The 14,649-nt window shown below is 43.7% G+C and overlaps 1 protein-coding gene across 4 annotated transcripts in view; it reads left to right on the top strand.

The window, feature by feature from the left end:
• The window catches only part of FILIP1 (filamin A interacting protein 1), a 113,084-nt gene that overhangs the window by 88,429 nt on the left and 10,006 nt on the right, over window positions 1–14,649 (top strand). For all 4 annotated transcript variants that reach the window (XM_054821302.1, XM_054821305.1, XM_054821304.1 and 1 more), the window contains one exon: window positions 5,572–8,377. In XM_054821302.1, the coding sequence (XP_054677277.1) occupies window positions 5,572–8,377 (2,806 nt within the window). The remainder of the gene's footprint in view (window positions 1–5,571; window positions 8,378–14,649) is intronic.

Below are 14,649 nucleotides of genomic sequence, written 5' to 3'. Positions count from 1 at the left end.
ACAGCCATCCATGTCCTCTGTCACTCATCCTTCAGGGCAGAGACTGGAGCCCTGCCTGTGTTAGACACCTCTTCCCAACTTACTCAATATGCTGTTTTGAAAACTGTGTCTGCCATAAACCAGAACTGTGTCTTACAAATACATTGACAAAATAACCTGACTTTCTGGGAGCTGCATGTAGCTGATGCGGAAAAACTGTATGGTATTGGCCAGACTTGCTTTAAGGAAAAATTGCGATCTGAACCTGAAGGAGTGATTGGCACCAGCCTAAGCAAGGCAGGCAGGTCTGGTAGGAGAAAGCAGAGGAATATAACCATAATAAAAGAAATGAAGGCCAAGTGCCAGGTCCTGCACTTGGGTGACGACAAACCCATGCAATGCTACAGGCTTGGGGAGGAGTGGCTGGAAAGCTGCTTGGCACAAAAGGACCTGGAGGTGTTGGTCAACAGCCGGCTGAATATGAGCCAGCAGTGTGCCCAGGTGGCCAAGAAGGCCAACAGCATCCTGGCTTGTATCAGGAATAGTGTGGCCAGCAGCAGTAGGGCAGTGATCGTCCCCCTGTACTCAGCACTGGTGAGGCTGCACCTCAAGTACTGTGTTCAGTTTTGGGCCCCTCACTACAAGAAGGACATTGAGGTGGTGAAGTGTGTCCAGAGAAGGGCAACGAAGCTGGTGAAGGGTCTAGAGCACAAGTCCTGTGAGGAGCGGCTGAGGGACCTGGGGTTGTTTAGCCTGGAGAAAAGGAGGCTGAGGGGAGACCTTATCACTCTCTACATCTGCCTGAAAGGAGGTTGTAGCCAGGTGGGTGTTGGTCTCTGTTCCCAGGTAACAAGTGATAGGACAAGAGGAAATGGCCTCAAGTTGTGCCAGGGGAGGTTTAGATTGGATATTAGGAAAAATTTCTTCACCAAAAGGGTTGTCAAGCATTGGAACAGGCTGCCCAGGGAAGCGGTTGAGTCACCATCCCTGGATGTATTTAAAAGATGTGTAGATGTGGCACTTAGGCACATGGTTTAGTGGTGGACTTCGCAGTGTTAGGTTTACAGTTGGAGTTGGTGATCGTAAAGGTCTTTTGCAACCTAAACGATTTTATGATTCTATGAAACATCTCTGGAGGGATAGGGTTCAGCAGCTATCAGCATCCCATTGTGCTTCTGATGATCAGTCTGAGGCCTGGAGGTGGGAAGAGGAGACAGAAAGACCTTGTGCAATAAAATGCTTCAGCACCAAAGGGAGGACAGGGAGGGCCTGGTTACTGCCCGTCCACTCCCACCTTCCTCCTCGCTGGCTGCTTTCAGCACAGTGTTCATGAAGAAGATTAAAACTAAGTCTATAGTTTCTCCTTCTCCACTCTGGTGTCTGGGTGTTGAAAGTCTTCAGGCTCCTAACCCCCCAGCATTGCTGCCCACACACCTCCCTCCTGCTGCCGAAGCACTGCCCGGGGGGGCTGTGAGGGTTGCAGGAGACGCCACTCCCCGATGCACCGGGGACCAGGTGCGGTTGCATCAGTAGCTTGTGTAGGCCAGTGTCCTGCCCCGTGCCGGTCAGTTCCTTTGTGGTACAAAATCAGGGAACAGCATTGTCCTGGGGTGTTTGTTTTTAACTGAAGCAGTTAACGCTTTGCACTTATTCATACATAAGGGTTGCTATTTTATCTCATTTACTGTAAAGGGGGAGTGTGATCATCTTAAACACTGGATAGCTGTAGGGCACCCATTCTTCAAATACTGGGGTGAGGACAGATAGCAAGAAGAGGGAGAGACTACCTGGACCATTATGGCAGCAGAAGACCGTGTATTCAGGGAATGACTAGGGCTGCATGTTTTGACATGATACATGTGGTAACCTGTGGGGAAAAGAAGTGCTGCACAGACCTCAGCAGTGCTTTCCGCAGGCAAGGAAGTGGTACGGTACCCCTCACCACAAGGAACCTGAGCAGATTTGCCTGCTTCCCCACTGTGGTCTGGATGCTGAGCCCCTGAGACTCTTACTGATGAATGCAGATTATCCAATGTTAGCCAAATATTTCTCCTTATCTCTAAAAAAAAAAAAAAAACAAACTGAGACAGCAAGTACAAGAACTGGACTGGGGGTACCAAACTGTTGGCTTGTCAGTGTTTTGGCTGTATCTAGCCTCATGTTTTATTATTAAAGCTTCTCTTCTCTTCTCTATCCTGAATAGAGGTGCTTTCAACCTTCTCACAATCTGGCGTGCAGTTGCTCTGGTTAACACTCTGAAGATACACGTGCTCTGAGTCTCTGAGGTGCTTTTAGTGCTGGGTCGAAGCCCATGCAGGTCTGCATTACATAGCAAACAGCAGAAGCAGCAGTCAGATGAGAAGCCTGATAATAAATCAGTTGTAAGTGTCAAGAGGGGACAACGTCACCTTGCAGTCTTGCTGAAATTCCACTATAACCACTGAGGTATGAGAGTTGTACAAGGATAGAAAAGCAGGACCAAGCTTAAACTCAGCTTTATGAGTTTTGGGGAGGGACTGTTTATCAGGGAGTGTAGTGACAGGACAAGGGGTAATGGGTTTAAGCTTAAAGAGGGTAGATTTAGATTAGATGTTAGAAAGAAATTCTTCACTGTTAGAGTGGTGAGGCATTGGAACAGGTTGCCCAGAGAGGTTGCGGAGGCCTCATCCCTGGAAGTGTTCAAGGCCAGGTTGGATGGGGCTTTGGGCAACCACTGGTCTAGTGGAGGGTGTCCTTGCCCATGGCAGGGGGGTTGGAACTATATGGTCTTTGAGGTCCCTTCCAACCCAAACCATTCTGTGATTCTATGATTCTATGATTTATTTTAGTGTTTAGAAGTAACACTGAAAAGGTGTAGATTTTGTTTATTACTTCAGTATCTGCACAAATTAGGATGCTGCTTTCCCACTCATCCCTCACAGAACCAGATTTTAGAAGCGGTTTTCCTGGATGTGGAAAACAGAAGTATTGTCAAGTATCTTCTGTGAAAGTTCACTTGTCCACTTACTCCCCATGGCTAACTCTCCTGCTAGGTACCGCAAGGCAGTGACGGTGCTAATGTGCTTTCTTCTTCTGTTGCTCAGTCTCATCCCAGGCATTTCTTTGTCTTAGTCTAATGGATATTTGGGGTTTTTTCAGTGGCTTTCTTGGCAGTATTCCCCAGGAGACTCTCCGGTAATTGTGGGGCCATGTGGGGCCAGTGAACTGTTTTGCACTCTGCTTAGCAGCCTGGCTGGCATGTACCACCCGTTACAACTGCTGGGTGAAAATCACATGTGCCCTTTATGAACAGCCTAGGAATTCAAAATCACAGGCAGTTTTCTGAGCATCTCTAGATAGGCTTTCAAGCGGCAAGATTGATAAAAAGAAATCAAAATGCTGCCTCCCTGTTTTGACTTTATAGGGGTCAACTTCAAATTTTCCTGTGGGACAAAGGAGGCTGGAAATGTTCTCTGTTTTGAAGATCTCATATTTTCATATATATGTTCATGACCTTGGGAGATGGGTGATTTAGAGCACCACCAAGTTAGGGTACACTGTTCTGTTGTGGCAAATGATATGTTGTGGAAGGATGCATACTATTTATTTAAAAATGTAGCCTCGGGGAGACAAGGGAGCGTTCTTGGCAGAAACTTTTGCATGAAGCAGTATGATAGAGCTGCCAGGGAATATATTGCATGCTAATAAAGTTCCTTCTTCAGTGTGAAAAGTACATGCTTTGTGAGTGGCAGCGGGTCTTTCTTTTACCTTTTGACATTCTAACTTGACCCATAATGAGGCATCCACCAGCACGCCTTTTCAGTCCTTTCCAAAGAGCTGCCAAAACTGAAGAGATTTTTTGGAGAATAATCTGTGACGCAGCAAGGTTGGCTGTAAGGTTTGTTTGTTTTTCTCTCTCCTGCTGGTTCCTACTATTCTCTTACTCCCACATCCTATCTGACTCTTGTTTTCAAATGCATTCTTCAGCCTTCTCCTTCCCTACCTACTGCATCCTGTGTTCTGCTTTCTGATTTCCTTCTCTTTTCTTATAGCTTTTCTTTCCAGTTCCTGTTCACTCTGGTCCCCTGAGGAACGAGGAGTGAAACATTAACAGTTGCTGGAGGTCCAAGTTAATTTAGCTGTTGTTATGAGTTTAGAGTTCAGGTGAGGGCTCCGAGAGACATCCTTTGTGTAGGACATTGTGCCCCGGAGCTCTTTGCACCGCTTCGTTGCTGGGGCAGCAGAGAGGAATGTATATCTGTACTTTACCCACCTCCATCTACAGTCCAGCATTTAAGATAAAAATACTGATAACAGTCTATCTTTGCTAAGCTATGGATGTTCCACTTATTGCAAGTTAGTTAACAGGCGGTAAATTGCTCTGCTATTATTACTTCACTGCGTGTCTCAGTTATAAAGAAGTAGAAAAGCTTCAGACATAGGGTAAGCAAAGCAAGTGGATTTCAATCATCACATGTGTCGTGATAGAGAAAATGGGAGCTGCAGGTAATGTGACAGTGGTTTGAAAAACATGTCATTTCACATAAATTCAGCGTGCATACCTGTGTCTTCTTTTCTAAGTCGTATTGCTACTTTTACAATAAGGATGTTACATTAGTAGGGTATATATTCTTGTGTTTTCTGTACCTCTTTGTCAGTTGAGGATCACCATCCTCATAAATCTGTGCTTACAATATGTGCAGGCACTTCCCATGCTGATGTCAACATACCCTGAATATAAATCACAGATATAAAATACTTTTACATTACTTGTAATTTCTGCATTGAAATGTTGCATGGGTAAGGCTGGAAAATTTAGGTCTTTATTCTCTTTCTGAGGATACACCTAATTTGTCTATCGTGAGCCTTGAGATTGTCTGAAGATACAGCTTTACAGACTATATAAAGAAGAGCATTTTCCAGCTGAGGTTAGCTGTAGCCAAAGGTTTGATTAGTCTGACCCTTGCAGTCTACAAAATCTATTTTTGTAAAGGGAAACGTGCCTAGAAGAACAAACCTTCTAACAAATAGTCACTCTGCTGGTAAATTTATCTTCCTGCTAATTTCTTATGGCTGTGATGCCCAGATGGTTATCAGTTGTGTGCTAATGTAATCTTCTGTCCTGCTTGTTTATTTATAACCAGTATTGATCTATTTATGTAGCATATAGCAATTAGTTTTCAGGTTTTATCTTATTTTACACATTTTTGTGTATACAAGACATAAGGAAGCTTGTAAAACAAGTTTGGTATAAACGGATTGGTGAGTAAGTATATCTGTCCTTTTAGGATATTATATAGTTTTACCAACATCATCCTAACAGAGAAATAAATTAAATGGAATTAAATCCTGATGCATTTGTTACCTATACATGTACAAAATTTCACTGCTTTTCAGATTTCTGGATGATTTTATACAGTTTTCAGTTAACATCTGTAATTTATAATATTTGGTTTGGGAATGTAACTGTAGTAGGTAGTTATTTCTTGAAAGACTACCTAGGTTATTAATGAAAAAAAAAGATAAAATGAAGGTGATTTTAAAAAAGGAGAAATACAGCAATATACACACATATATATTTTAGTTTAATGCATCTCTTCTAACTTGTTTCAGGTTGAAGAAACTTCTTGAGCAGGAGAAGATCTATCAAGCCCGGAAGGAGAAGGAACATACAAAGAGACTCAATAAACTAAGAGAAGAACTAGTCAAGCTCAAATCATTTGCACTCATGCTGGTGGATGAAAGACAAATGCATATTGAACAACTTGGTCAACAAAGCCAGAAAATACAGGACTTAAATCAAAAACTAAAGGAAGAAGAAGAAAAGCTCAAAATTATTAGTGCAAAAACAAAAGAAGATGGACAAAAACTGATGAAGTTAGAGGCAGAACTTGAACACAAAACATCATCCTTTTCTCAAGAACATGAGGAGATGACTGCTAAACTCGCTAATCAAGAGTCACATAATAGACAGTTAAGGCTTAAGCTCGTGGGGTTGACTCGCAGAATAGAGGAGCTAGAAGAAACTAACAAAAATCTTCAAAAAGCTGAGGAGGAACTTCAAGAACTAAGAGATAAAATAGCAAAAGGGGAATGCGGGAACTCTAGCTTAATGGCAGAAGTGGAAAACCTCCGCAAGCGTGTGCTTGAAATGGAAGGGAAGGATGAAGAAATCACAAAAACTGAATCCCAGTGTAAAGAGCTGAAAAATAAACTGCAAGAGGAAGAGCACCACTGCAAAGAGTTGAAACTTGAAGTGGAAAAATTGCAGAAAAGAATGTCGGAACTGGAGAAACTGGAAGAGGCTTTCAGTAAAAGTAAGTCTGAATGCACCCAGCTACACTTAAACTTGGAGAAAGAAAAGAATTTGACTAAGGATTTGATAAATGAGTTGGAAGTGGTGAAGACTCGAGTGAAAGACCTTGAGGCATCAGAGAGCAAGTTGGAAAAGGCTGAAATGAGCTTAAAAGATGACCTTACAAAGCTGAAGTCATTTACCGTAATGTTGGTTGATGAACGAAAAAATATGATGGAAAAAATAAAACAGGAGGAAAAAAAGGTTGAGGGTCTAAATAAGAATTTTAAAGTTGAACAAGGGAAAGTTATGGATGTAACAGAGAAACTGATAGAAGAAAGTAAGAAATTTTTGAAACTGAAATCCGAAATGGAGGAAAAAGTGTCTAGTTTGACAAAGGAAAGGGATGAGTTAATTGGCAAACTGAGAAGCGAGGAAGAAAAATCCTCTGAACTAAGCTGTAGAGTTGACCTGTTAAAGAAAAGAATTGATGGTATAGAGGAAGTAGAAAGAGAAATTACAAGAGGTCGAACCAGGAAAGGACCAGAGCATGGTTGTCATGAGGACAACAAGATTAAAGAACTTACGGTTGAAATTGAAAGACTGAAAAAACGTCTCAAACAATTGGAAGTGGTTGAAGGAGATTTGATGAAGACAGAAGATGAATATGATCAGCTAGAGCAGAAATTCAGGACTGAGCAGGATAAAGCTAACTTTCTTTCTCAACAGCTGGAGGAGATGAAGCTCCAGATTGCCAAAACCAAAGCAATAGAAAAAGGTGAAGCAGTGAGCCAGGAGGCAGAGTTGAGGCACAGGTTTCGTCTGGAAGAGGCCAAAAGCAGAGATTTGAAAGCAGAAGTTCAAGCTCTTAAGGAAAAAATCCATGAGCTGATGAACAAAGAAGACCAGCTTTCTCAGCTGCAAGTCGATTATTCGGTTCTGCAGCAAAGGTTTATGGAAGAAGAAAATAAAAACAAGAGCATGGGGCAGGAAGTTCTGAACCTAACAAGAGAGCTGGAGCTTTCTAAGCGTTACAGCCGTGCTCTGAGGCCCAGCATAAATGGACGAAGAATGGTTGATGTTCCCGTGACATCCACTGGCGTGCAAACAGATGCTGTAAGCAGCGAAGCAGCAGAAGAAGAAACTCCAGCAGTGTTTATAAGGAAATCCTTCCAGGAAGAGAATCACATCATGAGCAATCTGCGACAGGTAGGTCTGAAAAAACCCATGGAGCGTTCTTCAGTGCTCGAGAGATATCCTCCAGCCGCGAATGAACTTGCAATGAGGAAATCTTGGATACCGTGGATGAGAAAGAGGGAAACTGGGGGTCAGGCAACTCCTGATAAAGGAGCCCGAACGCACAGTAGTCCAGCGCATCCTGGAGAGGTTGTCCTTTCACCAAAGCAGGGTCAACCTCTTCATATTCGGGTGACACCAGACCACGAGAACAGCACAGCTACTTTAGAGATAACCAGTCCAACCTCAGAGGAATTTTTTTCAAGTACCACTGTCATTCCTACTTTGGGAAATCAGAAGCCACGAATAACCATCATTCCCTCTCCAAACGTTATGCCCCAAAAAGGGAAAGGAAGTGAAGGTCCCATGGGCCCAGATCGTTCTATGTCTCCAGTCACTATAACAACATTCTCCAGGGAAAAGTCCCCAGAGGGAGGGAGAGCACCCTTTGCCGACAGACCTGCATCGCCCATTCAGATTATGACAGTATCGACATCCGCAGCACCAGCAGAAATCTCTGTCTCTCCGCAGTCACAAGATATGACCATGGGAAGGGCTGTCTTCAAAGTAACACCGGAAAAACAAACCGTCCCAACTCCAATCCGCAAGTACAATGCCAACGCCAACATTATTACAACAGAAGACAACAAAATCCACATCCACTTAGGTTCCCAGTTTAAACGTTCTCCCAGTGCTGCACCTGATGGCGCGAGTCCTGTGATAACAGTCAGACCGGTGAACATAGCAGCAGAGAAAGAAGTTGTGACCGGTACCGTCCTTCGATCACCCCGGAACAACCTGTCCTCGCGACCTGCAGCAAGCAAGGTGACAAGTACTATCACTATAACGCCTGTTACAACGTCTTCCACACGAGGAACTCAGTCAGTGGTAAGCATCATAGTCTCATGATACAGTCTTCATGCTGGGGAGAAGGGAAACTATAGTTTGGGTTTGAGACACCAGAAAGAATGGATGAGGTAAGGAGAAACTCTTGACTTCCCTACATCTGTTTCAGATACAAGCTTAACAATAAAATTAGAATTTGCCTGATTCGGATATTTTTGTACCAGTGTTGGACAATGGTATAGTTTTGGAATTATCTCCCAAAGGAGTAACTTTCAAAGGAAGTCCCTGCAAAGTTTGTGTAAAGTTATTTTCATAATGGCAATCCTGTAAAATTGCAAATGAGAAACAGAGAGAGACGAAGAATGATGGAGATGAGAGAGCAGGAAACTGTATTCTTATTTCTGGTAAGTGCAATTTCTGACTTCTGAAAATACTCATAATGATTTTTGGCTCGGCTGGAGGGTCTTTAGAGTCTGATCATGTAGGCTGGTATTTCTTTGGTAGAATCCCATTGTAGTTATAATTCAATTAATATCTGTGTGGTGTGGTTGACACGCTGGAAGGAAGGGATGCCATCCAGAGGGACCTTGACAGGCTGGAAAGGTGGGCCCGTGCGAACCGCATGAAGTTCAAGGCCAAGTGCAAGGTCCTGCACGTGAGTCGGCGCAATCCCAAGCACGACCACAGGCTGGGCGAGGAATGGATTGAAAGCAGCCCCGAGGAGAAGGACTTAGGGGTGTTGATTGATGAGAAGCTCAACATGAGCTGGCAGTGTGCGCTTGCAGCCCAGAAAGCCAGCCGTGTCCTGGGATGCATCAAGAGAAGCGTGACCAGCAGGTCGAGGGAGGTGATGCTGCCCCTCTACTCCGCTCTTGTGAGATCCCACCTGGAGTACTGCATCCAGCTCTGGGGGCCCCAGTACAGGAGAGACATGGAGCTGTTGGAGCGAGTCCAGAGGAGGCCATGAAGCTGATCAGAGGGCTGGAGCACCTCTCCTGTGAAGACAGGCTGAGAGAGTTGGGATTGTTCCGGGGAGATCTAATTGCCGCTTTCCAGTACCTGAAGGGGCCTACAGGAAAGCTGGTGAGGGACTGTTTATCAGGGAGTGTAGTGACAGGACAAGGGGTAACAGGTTCAAGCTGAAGGAGGGTCGATTTAGATTAGATGTTAGAAAGAAATTCTTTACTGTTAGAGTGGTGAGGCACTGGAACAGGTTGCCCAGAGAAGCTGTAGATGCCCCATCCCTGGAAGTGTTCAAGGCCAGGTTGGATGGGGCTTTGGGCAATGTGGTCTAGTGGAGGGTGTCCCTGCCCGCAGCAGGGGGGTTGGAACTAGATGATCTTTGAGGTCCCTTCCAACCCAAACCATTCTATGATTCTATGATTCTATGATCTGCTGTAATACTGAACACCAAAAGAATAAATAGGCAGACATGGTGTCATCGCTTACAGCTCCAAGCCTCTTTCAGTCAGTGAACAGTAAAGCTCTTTCTGTTCCTCTGAAATTCTCAACTTCTGTACGTATTGTATTACAGTAGTCCTTCTTCTAACGTATTTTTTGCTGCTTTCTCTGTGTGCCTCTGTGGTGATTCCCTAGCTTCTTTTTTTTTGTACTTAAATCAGCCTCTCACTTCTGTCTTTAAACATAGCAGACAATATTTATTGATAGTCCTCCCCCTAGGTTTATTACTGGACATGGTTTTGCTTTGCTTTAGTTTGAAATATCCTGAGAAAGAAGAATTTAACCAAAATATAAAACCAGCAGTACTGTATTAGTCCAAAAGCTTATTTAGCTAGACAGAGCCTGTAGCAGATGCTTAGGGAAAGATTATTTTAAGTGGGTAAACACACAGCAATGTTTCCTTCAGTGTCTGTTCCCAGTTTTTGGCAATAGGTGGGTATTTCTTTCTGAACCAGGGCCTGTAGCCACATCTTTGTGTTTAATAGACCGTAGCGGAGTTTTCTTCTATTTATTCTTCTAATTGCTTTTTGAACTCATTTATACTGTTGTTTCCACAACATCAGGGGGCAGTGAATTCAGCTGTGGGCTCTGGGAAAAATGCGCTTTTGTTTGATACCTTTTATGCAATACCTTCATTGGTTACAGCCTCTTTCTTGTATCTTGACAAATACTGAATAGTCATCCCCTGTTCATTTGTCCATGCTGCTCAGGAGTCTGCAGACCCCTACAACATGCCGCTTCAGGCATCTCTTTCCAAGCTGAAATGTCAAAGTGTATTTAAGATACACTTCCACACTTTTGGAGAGAGGCTGCCATTCCCATTTAAGCCCCCTGACTTAAGAAAACTTGCATTCATCACACGGATCTATTCGGGATCGCACATGCGTGCTCTCTCTCTCCCCACATATATAATGTACTGTATCCTTTACTATACAGTGTTTTCCTACGTACTAGAAGGAACTGTTCATTTTTTTAAAAAGTCTTGAATTAATTAATTTCCAAACTCCTTTCTCTCTCAGAAGCTTGGAAAACTTTTCTTTTTAGGAGTTCTTCATTCTCTTTTACTAGATGTCTGTCTCTACTGTGATGATGCAGCGAACCATGGTAGACAAAACTTTTTTGTTTTGTTTTCATCTAGCTAAAAAGTGGCTTCTTTCTTCATTTCATCCTTCCTGATTTGGAATGTAAGGAAAATAGTTCAACCATAAGATTTACTTTATCTTGTGCTTTCCTTTGTTTTTTAAGGTCCCTAGTCAGATGAACAGGGAACTTCTAATGAGCCCAAATGTGTCTTTTCCTCCCTAACCCCCTGAAAATAGATAGAAGTTGAATATTCACCATCTGTTTTGCAAATGACTACTTTACAAACACTTTTCAATACCCCTAGTTGGAAAAAACAAGTTTTAATAATTTACTCAGTAACCCTAGAAGAAACCAACATTGATACAATTTTGAGTGTTTAAGTTCATAAAATCAAAGACGACAAATTGATACAAAACTGCTTTCTTATCTCACTGTTTTTAATATTTTTCTTAGCTCTCCTCATACAAGATGCTGTGTACAGTGTACTAATGCAGTGCCAAACTACAAAGGGGAAAATAATCCTAAAGTTCCTAGCTCTCATCTGTTGCTGTAACAAATTTGCAGTCAGTGTTTTCATATTAGAAAACATTTAACTCCTCTTCCAATTTGAATTTATTGGGTTATCTTCAGTACTGCAGTAACAGTGGAGTTAATTTTGAAGTGCACACACGGTGCTTTTAAAGGTTCAGCCTGAGCTGTGGTGTTTCCCTGCGTATGTGAGTCCAAAACCAGAGACTGTGGTTTCATGATGGATCATCAAGATTTTCGAATCCCATGAATCCCATGGATTAAGGGATGTTATGGTTGCGTTGATTTACACTGACATACACTCTAGAGTAGCTAGAGATTTATATTCCCCTGATCCAAGTCCTATTCTCAGTCTGCAACAGTTTTGATTTAGATAAAATGAGACCCCGATCCAAAGAAAGACACAGACACCTGAAGGAAGTTTTGAGCACTTAACCAAAATGATCAACGAAAAAAGGCACCGATCAGTGACTGTGTCTCCACTGGCTAGACCCAAATGTTTAGGAGGGCACTTTGTGTTTTGCCTGCTGCACAAGCCCAGGGCTGGCCAGCTGCTCACACCAGCACTGCCACCCAGCGTGCTCCAGTCCCACAGGGGTCTCCACGGCAGGAGCTTTAGTGCATCCTGGATCCCAGTGCTGATGTGATGAAACTGGTAGACCAGTTGGATTGAATTCAGAACCATTGCTGCTTTGATTAAAAAAAAGAACCAAACCCTAAGCTGTTAACTGCCTTTTATGTGATAGCCTGTGGATTTGGGTAATTACCACAGAAGTGGAAAAATTGGGTTTTGGTCCTCCTTAGCTTGATTAGAGTCAAACCCACTCCGAGGAAAATACCTGGACTACCCTCGCAGACCTAGCAGATAATTTTTTTATTACAGAAGGACTGCAGCACAACTAAAAATTCAAGACTATGAGACCAGAGAATATATAGACCAAAATGAGCGTGAAACTGTAACCTGGTTGTTAGTCTTGCCTTAGCACATTAGCCCAAGTCCCTGTTCCCAGGACAGTTCATATGGTATACATTAAAACCCCCACAGAATAAAAACAAATATTCTTTGGGAAAAAAACAACTGTGTTGCCTATATCCTGGTTTTGGATTTAGGCCTTACATTTGGCTGTGGGATTGCTGGTGAATTTGGATTCTTTGGTTACCAGGATGGGTGTGAGTCTTACAATCACTTCATTGCTGTTCTCCCCACCTCCTACAAGACTGGCATCCAGCGCCGGCTGTTTACGCTGCAAGGGTACACAGTGAATCTGGTGACGTGCAAATCTGCAGGGAGCCGAGGGAATCCCGGCTGCAGCAGAGCCAGCGTAGTGGCACGGCACCAACCATGCAGACCGTTCTGTGACCGAGGCAGCCAGGCACGGCTGAAAGACTGTTGGGTGCCAGAGCTAACTGGCACACGTTAAAGCAGCTATAAGGCTACTTCCATTTGGGCAGCATTTAGTTTGAGATCGGCACCTAAATTTAGCTCTTCATAGGTGTCCCATATACGCTCTAAGCTTCTGTTAGTTACTAGGGATCCAGAGGTCAGCTCACTTGCCCATATAGAGATGCACGGTGCTATCTGCATGCCCTGTGGCAGCTGAGACGTGCATGAGGCTGGTAGATATAACACAGACCTGGACAGTTCTGCAGCGTTAGCTGATGGGATACCTCAGATGGCACCAGATGCCTCAGTGCAGGCAACTGAGTCCCGAGTCATCAGTCCCCTTGTCAGTGCTGTGCCCTGTATGCTGGCTCCAGGGGGTGATTCAGCTGAGATGCTGCTAGCTTCGGTGGGAGCTGAACTGCCCACTGGGCTCCACTGACTGTATTGCCTAGATCTCAAGTCCCTCCCTTTCAGGATTCAATTGCCTAAACATACTTCTTTAGCGTCATTTTAAGTGCTGTCAAGTAGCCTACCTAACTTCCAGCTGCTTTATCAGAGGCTGCTGGTCTCCTTGGGTCCTGTGTCTTATCTATTAGCCCTGTGCAGATAGCTTGAGTAGCCCAGGGCATCTCAAATAGCACTAGATACCTGTGTCAACCACTGAACTGAGCCGTTTCTGTCCAGGGCAAGCTGGTCCCTGATCTGATCGAGAACAAGTGCTGAAAAAAACACCTTTGTTATGAAAATATTCCAAAAGTAAATGTGTGAATGAAAGCACTCTTTTTGTGTGTCAATAAAATGCACTAAGCAGGATCTGTTCTAAACCACTAAAACATGCTAAACATTCTGTACATTCAAATTGCTTTTCTTCCTTCAATGGGACTGTCCAACCTTACTGCAACCTCAGCGTCTGCAGTGAGCACTGATCATCGGCCTCACCAGCTTAGCGGCTGCATGTATTTATCTCACTCTCAGTAATGTATTTTCTAACCTCGTTCTGGCCCTCTGTGCTGTTCCAGCACTACATACGGTCCGTTCAGAGCCAGCCAGCGTCACTCTGCGTCCCGCAAGGCCACGTCTCTGGACGTAAGAGTTGGTTTCTGGTTGGAGCCGCATTCCTGCATCAACCAGAAGACAGCAGCCTACAGACGAACAGGGCTGGAGGGAATTGCTTAGAGCTTGGTTCTTGGAAGAGATGACCAAGAGACAGACAGTCGTGTGGGTTCTCTGCCACAGACACTACAGACGTGTACCAGAGAGTGTCCTCTGCTCGCTTACGGGACCGCTTGCTGAAGAGCCACCTTTGTGCCATTTCACTTGGCACACACAAAATGCTTTTGCAGCTACGTGTGAAGCTGGCATTAGCTTCCATATGATCAACATGTTAGTATGCCATAAGGAAAGCAACTCAGAAATTTAAAGCAAGTTAGAGTTCTTTTCAAAGTGCTTTTGAGTAATTTAGGCTTGAAATGAGTAACTTGAAAGCACCCAAATCCTTAGTTAATAATTTACATGTGAATAAAGCTGAAGAAATGCCTGAGATTCCAGCTACTTCATTTGATTGCCTCATGTTTACACACTGTGGAGCTCTTTCAGGGAGTACAAGATGTTTGTCATTTGGGTTCCCTGGGATGTTGACATATTTTCCAAGGCTGATGGAATGCATTTGCATGTTTTGCCCTACAGAATTGTATGGGCCTAACTTGTTTTGACATCTACATGTGAGTTCCATATTAGCCTTTAGACTGCTATTGTAAATGTTGCTTTTAGTTATTGAAAATGGCTTCCTTCCTGCCAGGCAGACAGCATTCAAGTTTTGCAATTGTGATTTTTTTGTGTGCATACACATGGGGTTTTG

This window comes from Grus americana, chromosome 3 (genome assembly GCF_028858705.1).
Source record: "Grus americana isolate bGruAme1 chromosome 3, bGruAme1.mat, whole genome shotgun sequence".
Classification (NCBI taxonomy): domain Eukaryota; kingdom Metazoa; phylum Chordata; class Aves; order Gruiformes; family Gruidae; genus Grus; species Grus americana.
The sequence above is the reverse complement of the archived record's forward strand: the minus strand, read 5'-3'. Positions and strand labels throughout refer to the sequence as shown.